Below are 14,496 nucleotides of genomic sequence, written 5' to 3' on the forward strand. Positions count from 1 at the left end.
CTTTTCAGTGAGCTGGCTGTTCACATCAGGTGGCCAAAGTATTGAAGCTTCAGCGTCAGCATCAATCCTTTCAACGAGTATTCAGAGTTGATTTCCTTTAGGATTGACTGGTTTGATTTCCTTGCTGTCCAGGGGACTCTCAAGAGTCTTCTCCAGCATTACAATTCCAAAGCATTAATTCTGTGGTGCTTAGCCTTCTTTATGGTCCAGCTCTCACATCCATACATGAATACTGGGAAAACCCTAACTCTCACTATATGGACCTTTGTCAGCAAAGTGATGTCTCTGCTTTTAAATATTAGATGAACTAATACTTTGAGGCTACTTGAACATGTACTGTGATTATGATTGTATTTGACTTTTCTCTCTATTTTAAACTGGGGAACTTTAGAGAATTCTCCATCATGGTGAAATTTTCAGAGTTTAATCCTTTAAAACTAATATTTTGAAGTTTAAAAGCTGAGGGGAAAGAGCCTGAGGAAATCCCTCCCTTCTGAAATGGTAAAGCCAGGTAACATAAAAGAAAGGAAAACACTCAAATTTTTCCAACTCTGAAAAGAAGAAAAAAATTGAGCCTGGAATAGAATGGAAGGAGTGAGCTAAACCCTGGTGGGGAAAATGCAAGGCCAGGAGCTGCACCTCACTCAGGTTCATTTCCTAAATTTTACGGAGTGGAGGGAGGAAGCTGATGCCCCAGGAGGAGAAAAATAATAAATGAGTCAGGGACAACTGAGAGTGATGGTTGGCAAAGGTTACTACATATGCAGGCAACATTTCTGTAGAAATAAAACCTGAGGTTAAGTGCTATAAAGAAATGGCCATCCATATCAGAAATTGAACAGATGTGTATATCAAAAAAAACAAGCATATATTTAAGTGAAGCCAAACTATGCACAGGGATGTATATTTGAATTTTTATTATTAGCTTGAAACAAAATGTTTTCAAATGAACTATACGCATTATTGTGTATGTGTAAGTAGATAAGGTTTATCTGTAAGAAGCTGAAACCCTTAAAATAGAAACAGCTTAAACTATGCTGTCTATTCCTCACTCTTATAAAAGGAGTCTGAAGATAGGTAGCTGATAACAATCAAGATGATTTCAAGGTGCATTAAGCATCTGTATTACTGCTTTATCATCCTTAGCATAAGACTTATGCTCCAGAATGGCTACTTGAGCACCAGCCATTGCATCTGCATTCCAGCTAGTAGAAAGCAGATAGCAGTAAGTAAAAATGGCCAAGGGTTAGCTTCTTTCTTTTCTTCCTTTCTTTCTCTCTCTTTTTTTTTCTGCCCTGCTACTTAGGGTTTTAGTTTCCCCAGCAAGGGTCAAACCTGGGCTTAGCAGTGAAAGTGCTGAGTCCTCACAACTGGACTGCTACAGAATTCCCAGGTTAGCTTTCTTTTAATGAGATTTCTTTCTCCCACATTGTATTGACCAGAACCTAGGTCACCCAATTTCAAGGAGCATGGAAACCTTGTTTTGGGTAGTCATGTGCCCAACCCCAAGTCAGGGGTTTTATAACTAAGAAAAAGGGGATAAATAGAGGCAAGAAATAGACCTGGCCACAACACATTTCTGCTGATGGAATTTCTTTAGCCCTTACTTATGTGATTGGCTTGCATGGAGATCAGGTCTAAGGTGTCAGATGACTCTTTTGTCCTCCATCTTCCCAGTCATTTCAAAGTCTTCAGAGTGTGAAGGAAGGCAAACGGTGGCTTTTCTGAGTGGTTCACTGTTAAGGAAGTTAGGTGTTAATCCCTGGGAAGGAATTTTCATTTTTTCCATGTGCTCTGAGGAGGAAAGGAACATTTGATGTGTTATCCACTTCTCCCAGAGGTTTCTTACTTACCTACTTTCATTCAAGTTGCTCTCCAGTGCATACTAAAGAATCTTCTATGCAAATGAAACGGAAGTCTGCTATCTGATCCCTAGACGCACAGGATCATCTCTTTCATTACCTAACACTGCTCTCCTCCCATAGCCCCATGTAAGCTAGGCACGCCTGCAGGAGATAGCAACATGGACCACAGACACCACTCTTGCAAGATTCAGCGGAAACAGGTTTATTATAGGTGATCCATGTACTACAGAATTTCTGGGAGGCAGGGAAACCAGTCCTGGCCGTTCATAGCCAAGGACAATGCACACAGAAACACGCAGCCACATGGCAAGTTCTTCCAGCAGAAGATCTTCCAAGAACTGTTGCTGTTGCTTGGTCTGTGGGTCCAGACACAGGACAGGGGGTGTCTGCTCTCTGCCCCGGGAAGCCCTACTAGGTGTTTCTGCTTCTGTGCCTGCAAAGGGGGCTCTTGCTGTATTTGGTTGTCTCCCTGGTGCTCACCTGTTTTCTCAGACCCTGCCACACTGCACCTGTTTGAGCGGCCTTACACCTGGACTTAGGGCTTCCCACTTGGCACATTGGTAAGAATCTGCCTGTCAATGCAGGAGACGCAGGTTCGATCCCTGGATCATGAAGATTCCCTGGAGTAGGAAATGGCAACCCACTCCAGTATTCTTGCCTGGAAAATTCCATGGACAGAGAAGCCTGGTGGGCTACAGTCTATGGGGTTGCAAAGAGTCAGACATGACTGCACATGCGTGCATGCACATCTGGACTTAGTGACTAAACAACAGCGATGATAGCTGGGCAGCAGAATTCTACTCCCAGGACACCTGCGGTGGAGGGAGGAGGTGGCAGGAGGAGTGCTGGGGGAGCCAGTCTGCAGACCCCCATCTATTACCACCAGGGAATAACCCTGCATTTGCCTTTGCCTTTTATACATTATGAAGCGGCCAGGTACACTCTCTGGTAAATATCTTGCAAGAGAAACAAGCCTCCATTTGTTATTATTCCCATTTCAAACACAGGGGAGGATGTGGATCCCAGAAAGGCAAATCTGACCACACAGTCAGTTGGGATTTGAATCTGAGGCTTCTTTAGTGAAGCTGTTTCTCATCTTAACTCATCGGCCTTTCTTTATTTTTATGCTAGGAAATGTAGGCATTCTGGCTAGTGTCACGAGCTGAATTATGTGTCCTCCTCAAATGCCTCTGTTGAAGCCCTAAGCCCTGGTGCTTCAGTATGTGACTATATTTAGAAATATGGCCTTTAAAGAGGTAATTAAGGTAAAATGAGGTTATTAGGGTGGGCCTTCATCCAAGATGTCTGCTGTCCTTATAAGAAGAAACCAGGACACAGATACACAGAGGGATGAGCGTGTGAAGACCTGGGGAGATGACGACAATCTGCATGCCAGGCAGAGAGCTCGGAGGACCCGAGCCTGTGGAGACCTTGACCTTGGACTTCCAGCCTTCCAAGACTGGGAAGAAATAAATGTCTTCCATTTAAGCCGCACTGACTGTGGTAGTTTGTTACGGCAGCCCTAAGCAGACTAATGCAAATAGGAACTGAGTTTGCCTTTCCAATAGAAAAACTGTTTTCAACAATATTTATATCTTTTTTTTGTTTTGTTTTGTTTTTCTCTTCCTAGACTTAAAGAGTTTGGGGAAATTTTTGATCTCACCAGTGCTTATTCCTTTCCATTGAGTCCCACAGATGTGCACTTATTTGATTACCTAAATGTCACAGCTCGGGAGTAATCTTATCTGAGCAAGGTGCATCCAGGTAGGGGTCAGAGAAATAAGATAATGAGATTGAGAGAAAGGAGGGGTGGGGGGAGCTTTGCATCCACCAAAGCCTGAGGTGAGCATTGGAGACTGGGATTCAAAATGCCTCTATTTTAGGACAAAAGAGAATTTCTTTCTCTTGCAAAAAGCTGTAAGGACCAGAAGGGTGCTGACTTGGTAACAGGAATGTTAGGAGAAATGAGAACCGTGTTTTCATTTGATGCGAGAGGGAACATGGTGAATGCAGAAAGCCCCCCTTGCCGGCTGCCACTAATGCCTGACCTTGCTCATTAATCTCTGCCGCTTAGCAGAGACCTGGAAAATTGCAATTCTCCGCGCCAGCAGCCCTTGTTCAATAAATCCCGAGCCAGCAGGCAGAAGCAAGAAATGGCCCGAAGCTCGGAGCTGGCTTGCCTCATTCCACGCTGCTGCCTAGCAAGGGAGACTCTGTTTTAACTCGGGAACAACTGGCTGAGGAAGCTGGGGCCTCTTCGTGTTCATTTCCAGCTTTTAAAAGAACGTGTTGTCTTTGTTTTTATTAGCGTCTCATGGGATGCTCTGTGCCAGCATTGTGATGAACTAGGTATACTAATTTATTTTTATTACTATTTTTTTTCATCAGGAGGAGCTGACCTTTTCTCTAACACTAGCTGCCTTGTTCTCAGGGTGTATTTTGATCCAAATTTGAGGCTTAAGGGATAAAAATCCCAATTCTTGCTTTTCTTATTTGTGGCTCTGTTTTTCCTGCCTGGAGGGCTGGGTTTGGGTGCTGATGAAGGAAGGCACCCTAGCTGTTCTGCGTCACTCTGGAGCCCTGGTGCTGGACTGGGTCACTGGCCATTTCAGAGGCCTCTGGAGCCCAAGTGCAGTCTCTGTGTATCAAGGGCAGCCCAACTGACAGATGTTAATTCTTTTCCAGTTAACATTATACTTTGAAAGAAGGTTAGGACATTCTAAGAAACTTGGCGTTAAAATACCCCATTTGCAAGGCATACTTATGTTAAATGACTGTTATTTCTTGATGGCGTACTAAAATTTAGGTTCTTTTATAGTACGCTCTGTGCTTTGCCTCCTAATCAAGGCAAACTCCCACTCAGGACAATTATATCCCAATTTACTGCTTATGTGTAAATTTCTGATCTAGGGGATTAGGCCTTAGGAGGTAATTTGTTTCTATAAAATAAATCCTAAAATGTGGAGGGTTATAAATGTGTAAACGAAAGACTTTACATCTGTGTGTGTGTGTGTGTGTGTGTGTGTGTGTGTGTGTGTGTATACACAAGCCCCTGTGCTCATGAATTAGTGCCAATATCTCTAGGCAATGACTTTGCATCATCACAAAGTCAGAAACAAATATAAGAGCTCTTCTGATCAAGCGTGGGGGCTCATATATTTTGGAATGAGGCTGAATTTCAAACTTTTAAAATCACACCCAGAGCTGTTGCAAGATCCCTGAATAGCTCTGTTTTGCCCTGGATGACTGTGTGTCTTTTAATTTGGGAAGAACTCATGCTAAGTGAGTGAAGTCTGCCACTTGGATGGGGACTGGGCGGATGAAGAATACTTTTTCAACCAGTGAAGAATAATTTTTCAAAAAGTGTTGTATTTGCCACCTCTCTTGTCTGGGCCAGTGAGTGTGAGGCTAGCTTTGGGGATGGCCTCCCCGTCCCCTCCCTAGAGGCCTTTGCTGTCGTTGAGTTATTTCAGTTGTTCTGACTCTTTGTTGCCCCATGTCCTGTAGTGCACCAGGCTCCTCTGTACATGGGATTTCCCAGGCAAGAGCACTGGAGTGGGCTGCTCTTATTCCAGGGGATCTTCCCGACCCAGGGATCGAACCTGAGTCTCCTGTGTCTCCTGCATTGGCAGGCAGGTTCTTTCCCTCTGAGCCACCTTGGAGGCCTTCCCAGAGGCCCACTAGACACATTAAAGCACTCACATTCCCTCTCCCACTCAGCACCCTGTTTTATTTGAGGAATTTCTGAAATTCTATTGCTTATCTATACATTTACTTTTTTATTTTCTGTTTCCCCAGAAGAGCAGGGTTTTGTCCTCTGTTCTCTCCCAGCCCCTAGAACAGGGACAGGCCCGCAGGAGGCCTTTTGGGCCATTTATCAAACGACTGAATTTGGTATATGAATTCTCCTGGAGTGCCTGGTAAACAGACAGATTTTCCGAACTGGTAGACCGAACCATGTGTTTAGACTTGGACTGTTTGAGACTTCTTTTTCCTCCCTGGGCAATAGTAACTGGTCCATATAGCAGGCTGTCATCTAGGTCTCTGTCTAAGGAATTCAAGGTAACAAGACACCGGGGAATAAAAAGAAGATTTGGAGCAAGACTTGGATTCTGAATCAGCCCATGGCCAGCACTCACCGGGTGCTCTCCAGTGAGGCAGGTTATGGTCTCTGAGCCTTTGTAAAATGAGGACCATGGACGTTTCCTGCAGCTCCATAACTGGCCAAAGAAGCCAGACAAGGCATACAACATGAAGCTACTTTAAAACCTAGCACTGGATGGGAAGGCGTTTGGGGGATAAAGGACACGTGTATGTACGGCTGAGTCCCTTTGCTGTTCATCTGAAGCTGTCTCAACATTTGTTTGTTAACTGGTTATACCCCAATGCAAAAGAAATAGTTTCATTAAAATATTAAGTGGTTATTAACAGGTACGTGCTAAGTTGCTTCAGTCATGTCCAACTCTGTTTGATCCATGCATTGTAGACCACCAAGCTTCTCTGTCCATGGGATTCTCCAGGCAAGAATACTGGAATGGGTTGCCACGCCCACCCCAGGAGATCTTCCTAACCCAGAGATCAAATCCACATCTCTTATGTCTCTTGCATTGGCAGGCGGATTCTTTAGCCCTAGCACCACCTGGAAAGCCCGTTGATAGGTAACAGAAGAAATAATAAAACCTAGAGAGCCCCAAAGTTAGATCAGGTGCTGTTATGTGTTGAATTGTGTCTGACCCCAAATTCAGATGCTGAAGCCCTGCACTCCCAGCCCCCCACCACACCATCCCTCAGAATGTGGCTATATTTGGATATAGGCCCTTTATAGAGGTGGTTCAGCTAAAATGGCTTAGCAGGTAAAGAATCCACGTGCAACGCAGGAGACACAGGAACCTCAGGTTCAATCCCTGGGTTGGGAACATCCCCTGGAAGAGGAAATGGCAACCCACTCCAGTATTCTTGCCTGGGGAATCCCAGGGACAGAGGAGCCTGGCTGGCTACAGTCCATGGAGTCGCAAAGTCAGACACGACTGAGCTACTAACACACTACTACAGGTTAATACGGCTGCTCACCAAGAAACTTCGATGGGCTGGAGGGCTGATCTGTGTTTTATCAGGATGAATTCACACAAAGGGAATTTTTGTCTCTCAAACCATTTTCCTATTCGCTGGATTTTCATGACCATATCAGAGGCTTGTAGTATCTATTCGGGATTGTCTTCACCTGGTAGCAGTTCCTTCCTTTTATGTTTATGATTCTCAATTTTCCATTTGCCATCAAAGAAAATCCACTTACGTCTATGAGGGAGAATCCATGTAATGCTTGGTGAAGACTGGTTCTTATTACAACAGCATCTTCAAGAAGGGCTCCCTCAACAATTCTCTGATGGTGTAATAAAATGCAGACAGCAGGGCCATTCCCTGTCTCAGTTTCTGCAAGGAGAAGGCTGTATTTCAAGAGAAGAGTGTGAGAAATACCTTGTTATTTGTTTCAGTCGCTAAGCCATGTCCTACTCTTTGCAACCCCATGGTCTGTAGCTTGCCAGGCTCTTCTATCCATGGTATTTTCCAGGCAAAAATACTGGAGTGGGTTGCCATTTCTTCCTCTAAGAGATCTTCCTGACCCAAGGATCAAACCCATGTCTCCTGCATTGGCAGGTGGATTCTTTACTACTCAGCCACCAGGGAAGGTCTAGAGCCATGCAAAGTGTAAGTCTGAATAGAAGGAGGTTCCTTCCTGGTGGGGAGGTCGTGGAAGAAGTCTGAGCTGCAGGGAGCATTGGTTCTTCATCAGGCTGGGGCCATCAACAGCGCTCTGTGCTGTGCCTCGGTTGTTTGACGATGTTTCTGCCTGGGGAAAAGAGTATAATTGTTTGGGATGGCTTTACAGCGGTGCCTTTCATTCTGAGAGAGAAGATGGATGGGAACACAGACAGACGGATGACACAGATAGTTAGATACTATAGTTGAGACTGCCGCTGCCTTGCCTGGTAGACTGTGAGCCTCACCTCCTTAGACTTGCTTGTGTCTCTGAGACCCGGTGCTCTAGGTAACGGACCCGACAGCATTTGGGTCAGGTCTGAAGGGCTGATGGGGAGTCCTGCTCACACCTCTGGAGCTCCACGGTCAGGAAGGTGGTTTTTCTCTCATGCTCCAGGGGAGTTGGCAATCAATATCTTTTTCTATCAAACTAGCGGATTAGAATGAATCATCTGTTGACCATTCTCCTATTCAGCTTCAGAACTCCTTCCTGGAGGACACACAGAAATGCTAAAATTCTAGGACCCTGGAGAGAAACAAATGATAAGAACTGCACAGTCCCAGGCAGTTTACACGGTGCTTTGGTGAAATGCTGCCCGCTCAGGCTCAAAAGCTACTGTCAGGAGCTGGGTGGGATGTCTGCTTTCCACTCCAGGCAGTGGGACTCTAAATAAGAATGCCAGGTGCAGCCCACCCAGTGCAGATGTGAGCGGCAGATGGTCTTCATGGAGCAGCAGTGGGCGTAGGACACGGGAGGAGGGGTGGCTGGAGGGAGGTCTGGAAATGAGGGTGGCGTCAGTCCCCTGCATGGCTTGCCTGAATCTACTGTCCCTTCGGGTGGAGCAGTGTGCAGAGCCTGATGCCCCCAGGGCCTCCCAGCTGTGGGGACTGGTGGCACCCTTCTCTGTACTGTTCCGGGTGTGTATTCGCAGGACCCAGAAGTCATCTTTAGGTGGAGGACTCTCTGTGCCTTGCCCTGCTGAGTGAGGGCCGTCCCAACACAAGCCAGCAAAGGCCACCTGCCACCTGGGTGGGGCCTGATGCCCTGGGGCTCCGGCCTGGCTGTGTTTGGTGGTCACGTGGCTGGCCCTGCTGGAAAGCAGCCCTTCCCTCTTTGCATCGGGGCCCAAACATCCCTGAGTCTCACCACTGAGCAGATGGCTAGGCGGAGAACCACATGACTGCCTGCATCCTCTGCTGACTTAGCAAGTCCTTCCCCACCCCAATGGGTCTCGGTTTAATTTACACCATGGCCTTGAATTTGCTCGTGACTAGCTGGAGCAGGCTTTGAGTTTTTATTTTTATTTTTTTTTGGCCATGCCACACAGCTTGCAGGATATCAGTCCCCGGACCAGGGATGGAACCCAGTCCATGGCAATGAAGGCTGGGAATTCTAACCACTAGGCCACACTGAATTCCCAGGGCAGGCTCTTTAAAAAACAGTTTTACCTCTTCATTTTTGAGATGTGCAAACTGAGGCTCAGAGAAGCTAGGAACCTTCCTGAGGGTCCCAGAGTAGGCAGAGACACCTCCAATCCACCGTTTATCTGGACCTATACCCTTGTTTCTGCTGCAGCCTTATCAGAGGTGGGAGGGTCTGAGGGCTGTGGAATGCCTGCTATGTGCTGGGCCCTGTGTGAGCCGCTGGAGCAAGAAGGATGAAGTCCCCGACCTTAGGGAGCTCAGATGGGGTGATGGACCACCCAACAGGAAGTAGAGCAGGGAGTAGAATAAGACAGAGGTAGCCCCATGAAGAGTAATTATTCGGGGGGAGTGGGTAGGGTGTGCCCCGGAGGGAACCCACTCCTTGCAGGGCCCTTCCTGTCCCCCGCAGGCAAGGCCAAGTTCCTACCTTTGGGTTTCAGCTGATGCAGCTGGTCGGCATCTCTCATCTGCCCTGGAGTGATGGCAAAGGGAGGTTTCATGTAGCTCTCCTGCACCCTTCCACTGTCATCATCACCCAGGTCAAGGGAGGGAGCCTTGGCATCAATGAGGGGATGCCCACTGGGTGCTGGCTGTGGTCCCTCAGTTGCCCTTCTCCATCATTCCCTCACTCCTGCTGAGTGTGGGGTGCTTAGAGCTCCTTTTTCTTCTAGCTCCCAGGATGACATGGACCCATTGCCAGGCCCTCACATCATTTACACTGAACCCTGTGTCCCCAGTTCTAATTGTTTCTTTTCCTCCACAATCTGGGTCCTGGATGCTCTGCACATCCCTGGGCAGCTCAGCGGAAGCCCTAACCATGGCAGACCTCCAAGAAATGCTGGACTGTACAAAGTAAAGACTCCTGAAACATCAGTGGTTTTCTTTTTTAAACACTGGAATATTTTTCAAAGGAGGGAGGAATCTATAAATCACTTTGGCTGAAGATATTAGTCGAAGATATAATTGCGAAATCCATTTTTATGACCAGTCTTTACTGTCTCATTACATATTCCCTAAATATACATAATTTTCCACATCTTCATTCATCATGTGTCAAAAAATAATATTGCTGTTTTCTTCCGTTATTGTAAGAGGGAAAAGACGAACCAGGCTGCTCTAAAGCTTCAGGCTGCAGCAGCATTTTAACTCTGAAAGAGAAAATCTCCCATCTTCTTTTGAGTCAGATCTCATTCTCCCCCTTTTCAATCAGGGTACAGTAGATAGAAGGGTTCCTCTGGGAAGAGAAGCACCTGGGACTCCAGACCTTCCGGTGATGATTCTCTGTGCACAAGATACTGCTTCTGCTCCCTGCCAAGGACAGATGAGCTGGAGCCATCATGCGCTGGTTTGATAGATGCTTGCGCTCCAGTCACAGGCTCTCGTGATAATCATTTTTGTTTTTGTTTAGTTGCTAAGTCATGTCCAACTCTTTTGCAACCCCATGGACTGTAGCCCGCCAGGCTCCTCTGTCCATGGGATTTCCCAGAGAATACCAGAGAGGATAGCCAGTCCCTTCTCCAGGGGATCTTCCCAACCCAGGGATGCAATCCACATCTCTTACATTGGCAGGCAGTTTCTTCCCACTGAGCTATGTGGGAAGCCTGTGATAACCTCAGTGAAATGTTTTTAAAGGATGAATTTGAGCCTCAGGAAACTCCTATCCTTCCTGATGTTTCTGCTCCTTAGAGAATCTCTGAAGAAAGGGACTTGGAGTGGAGATTAAAATGTGGATGACTACCCAACACAGTAAGAGACAATCCCACGATTCTCTGTATCATCTGGGGTCTCATGGGTTAAAAAATATCACTCACAAATAATCCATGGACATCAAGCTGCTCAAAATCTCAATGGTCAATCTGAGATAGAGGGAAACAATTTTACTGATTTCGGTCATGGGCCAATCAGTCCAGTAAGGCTTACAAAGCCAGCATCTTCTCCTCCCAGATGGAGGTGTGATTGGAGGGCTCCAGGCGTAACCTGCTTGGTCTCTGAGAAAACTGAGGGGAGAGTGCTTAAGGATCTGCAAAGGAAAAGTTATTCAACCAGACACGTCTCTCTCTCTCTCTCTCTCGTCTATCTACCTATTCTATCTATTGCTATCTATCTATCTAATCTATGGGCTTCCTAGGTGGCTCAGTGGTAAAGAATCTTCCTGCCAATGCAGGAGATGAAGGTTTGATCCCTGGTTCAGGAAGATCCCCTGGAGGAGGAAATGGCAACCCACTCCGGTATTCTTGCCTGGAGAATTCCATGGATAGAGGAGCCAGGCAGGATACAGTCCATGGGGTCACAAAGAGTTGGACATGACTGAGTGACTGAACATACACACGTCTATTTAACCTATCATAGCTGTTTATCCACCTATATAAACTATCATAACATTATCTATCTGTATCTAAGAGAGAGAGAAAACAGAACAGAGTAAGCAGGAGAGAAGGGACCTGTGTCACTTGCATGTGACCCCAGCATCCCTGACTCTCTGTGCTGGGGATACTGACTGAATACTGTCATCCAAGGGCACAAAGTAAGACAGATGGAGAAGGGCTGGACCACGCTCAGGTTAAGTGATGACCTCAGGATGCTGGTGATAAGGTCAAGGAGTAAAGCCCTGGCTGTGTTCCCTGGGTGGGCTTCCTGTCCTGCCTCCTGTGCTCCCCGTGCTCCACCCCCAAGCTGGATGTGCTCCACACACTGTCCTGACCTCTGCTCCAGGTGCCAGCCCAGGATGGCGGGGATGTTCTCAGCCCAGGTGCCAAGTTGGGGGGGGGGTTCTGCCTCCAGTTCTTTCAGGAGTCAACCCCAGGGCCTTATTTGTTACTTCATTTTAAGCTAAGTAGCTGGATCTCAACCCTAGCTGCATCTGGAAATCACCTGAGAGCATTTTTTAGAAAGTAGGACTGTCTGACCCTATGCCCAGGGATGCTGATTACTCTAACTTGGTCTTGTTTGAAGGAGTGCTTCCGCTATGGCCATGAAGAGGCACCCTGAGTCTGGGATGGGTCCTCATGTCTCTATTACAAAATAGTGCCTTTGATGATTCTGATGATCAGCTGTCACTAAACTGAAGGAGTATTAACGATTCTTCCCTTCTGTGACTAGAGGGTCTGTTTATTTATTTTTCTTATATTTGGCTAGAAATGTACACAGCACAAAGGCAGCCTCAACACAGATGATCACTTCACCATGGCTCCTATCCTGTTTTCAAGGATCTTAACTGTGAATGAGTTCAGCCCCCTGCCACAGCAAACAAATGTGAAGCCTACATCATTGAAACAAATTGTTAAGATGTGCAAGTCCAGCTTGATTGTGAAGGTCGGATGGTATCATCCACCTGTGACAATGGTAGAAAAAGAAGCCCTCATTCAATCAGTAAATCTCAGGTGTGTGTGCATGGAAGCTCAGTGCCTCTGTTAGTTGGAGCTGTTCGGAGCAAGAGCTACCACTCGGTCTATTATCTGTAGCACTATTTAAATTGTATCTTGGTCACCAGCCCAGGTTGGATGCATGAGACAAGTGCTCAGGCCTGGTGCACTGGGAAGACCCAGAGGGATGGGGTGGAGAGGGAGGTGGGAGGGGGGACCGGGATGGGGAATACATGTAAGTCCATGGCTAATTCATTTCAATGTATGACAAAAACCACTGCAATGTTGTAAAGTAATTAGCCTCCAACAAATAAAAATAAATGGAAGAAAAAAAAATAAATTGTATCTTGGGAGGTTCAAGAAGGCGGGGAACATATGTACACCTATGGCTAATTCATGTTGATATATGACAGGAATCAGACCAATATTGTAAAGCAATCAGCAATCAATTAAAAATAAATATAACCAAAGATAAAAAAATAAATACAAATCAGTAAAAACATAAAAAAAGAAAAAATTGTATCTACATGAGAAAGCAGAGGAAAATAATAGCACTGTTGGTGTTTTAAATGTTTTTAATTGAAGTACAGTTCTGCGCTTGTTTCAGTGTACAGGAGAGTACAAACACATACACGTATATGTATATTCTTTTTCAGATTCTTTTCCATCATAGGTTGTTGCAAGATGTTGAATAGAGCTCCCTGTGCTATATAGTAGGTCCTTGGCATTTATTTTACATATGGTGGTTTAGTCACTAAGTTGTGTTTGACTCTTGAGACCTCGTGGACTGTAGCCTGCCAGGCTTCTCTGTTCATGGGATTTTCCAGGCAAGAGTACTGGACTGGGTTGCCATTTCCTTCTCCAGGGGGGTCTTCCAGGCCCAGGGATCAAACTTGGGTCTCCTGTATTGCTGGTGAAGTCTTTACCAACTGAACTACCAGGGAAACCCTATCTTATATATAGCAGTCTGTGTACATTAATCCCGATGTTAAATGGGGCCCCAAGGAACAGAGACTGGTACAGAAAGTGTCCACGATGCTGAGACTCTGTTTCTGACTTTCTTCATCCCTCCCTGGCAGGGGTAGCGACTCAGCAGTCAGAAGATATCGGCTGCTTCTGAGCTCTGAGGGAGCCCAGGACACGCTCTGCTGGCTGGTACCTTGCAAATTAGGTCTCGTGCTGGGGGAGGTGCCACGTGGCGCTCGGAGCCTGGCTTGATCCAGAGCCCCTGTCTTCCTGCTCGCTGCTCAGTGATCGCCTTCTGTTTGTGCTTTTCTTGCTCCAGATGGGCAGAAGAAGGTTCAAGAGGAATTTGACATCGACATGGATGCGCCAGAGACAGAACGCGCGGCGGTGGCCATCCAGTCTCAGTTCAGAAAATTCCAGAAGAAAAAGGCCGGGTCCCAGTCCTAGCGGGAAAGTCCCTTCCTAGTCTGCCAGGAGACACCAGCTTCAGCCATCATCCATCAAGAAATTAAAAAGAAACAGCGCCCTCAAGACAGGTTCTCATCACATGATACCCATGTGCACCGCAGTCCCGCAATGCATGCACAGAGACCCGTGATATTTATACCCTTGTAGGAAGGTGTAGACAATGCAGTTGTGAGCAGCTTAATCTCTGTTTATCTCCAGGATCATTCCTCCTGCAACTAATTATTTTCCTTGATGTTGTAATAAAATGGAGTTAAGATGCGTGATTAAAGTGTCTGCCTCTGTCTCCCCTTTTACATTAACTTGGAAAGTTACTGCTGTTAGAACGGGCTGCAGGCTAGATGCCTATTTTCCTCTCCCTCCAAGAGTCAGAGCTGAAACTCAGTGCCTTCTGTGAGCAGTGTTCCTGCTGAGAATGGGAGATGTGTGCTCAGCTGTGCCTGACTAGTTCAGAGATGGGCAATGAATTTTCTTCTTACCGTGGGGTTAGAGCCCTGGATCCTGGTGAGTCAAAGAATCAGAGGGCTCCCTGGGGAACTGTGACTCATGCAGAAGAACTTGAAGTGGGAGGGCAATACATCTATTTGGGCGTGTCACCCAGGTTTAGGCAGCAGGCACATTTCAGTGCCCTGGGGGGGATCCCCACTACTGAGAGC

The 14,496-nt window shown here is 46.4% G+C and overlaps 1 protein-coding gene across 1 annotated transcript in view; it reads left to right on the top strand.

Moving 5' to 3' along the window:
• PCP4 (Purkinje cell protein 4) overlaps positions 1–14,111 on the top strand; it is a 65,146-nt gene extending 51,035 nt beyond the window's left edge. Inside the window, exon 3 of the mRNA XM_020868940.2 lies at positions 13,695–14,111. Within this exon, the coding sequence (XP_020724599.1) occupies positions 13,695–13,822 (128 nt within the window). The 3' untranslated portion in view covers positions 13,823–14,111. The remainder of the gene's footprint in view (positions 1–13,694) is intronic.
• The last annotated feature ends 385 nt before the right edge of the window (positions 14,112–14,496 follow it).

This window comes from Odocoileus virginianus, chromosome 4 (assembly GCF_023699985.2).
Source record: "Odocoileus virginianus isolate 20LAN1187 ecotype Illinois chromosome 4, Ovbor_1.2, whole genome shotgun sequence".
NCBI lineage: Eukaryota > Metazoa > Chordata > Mammalia > Artiodactyla > Cervidae > Odocoileus > Odocoileus virginianus.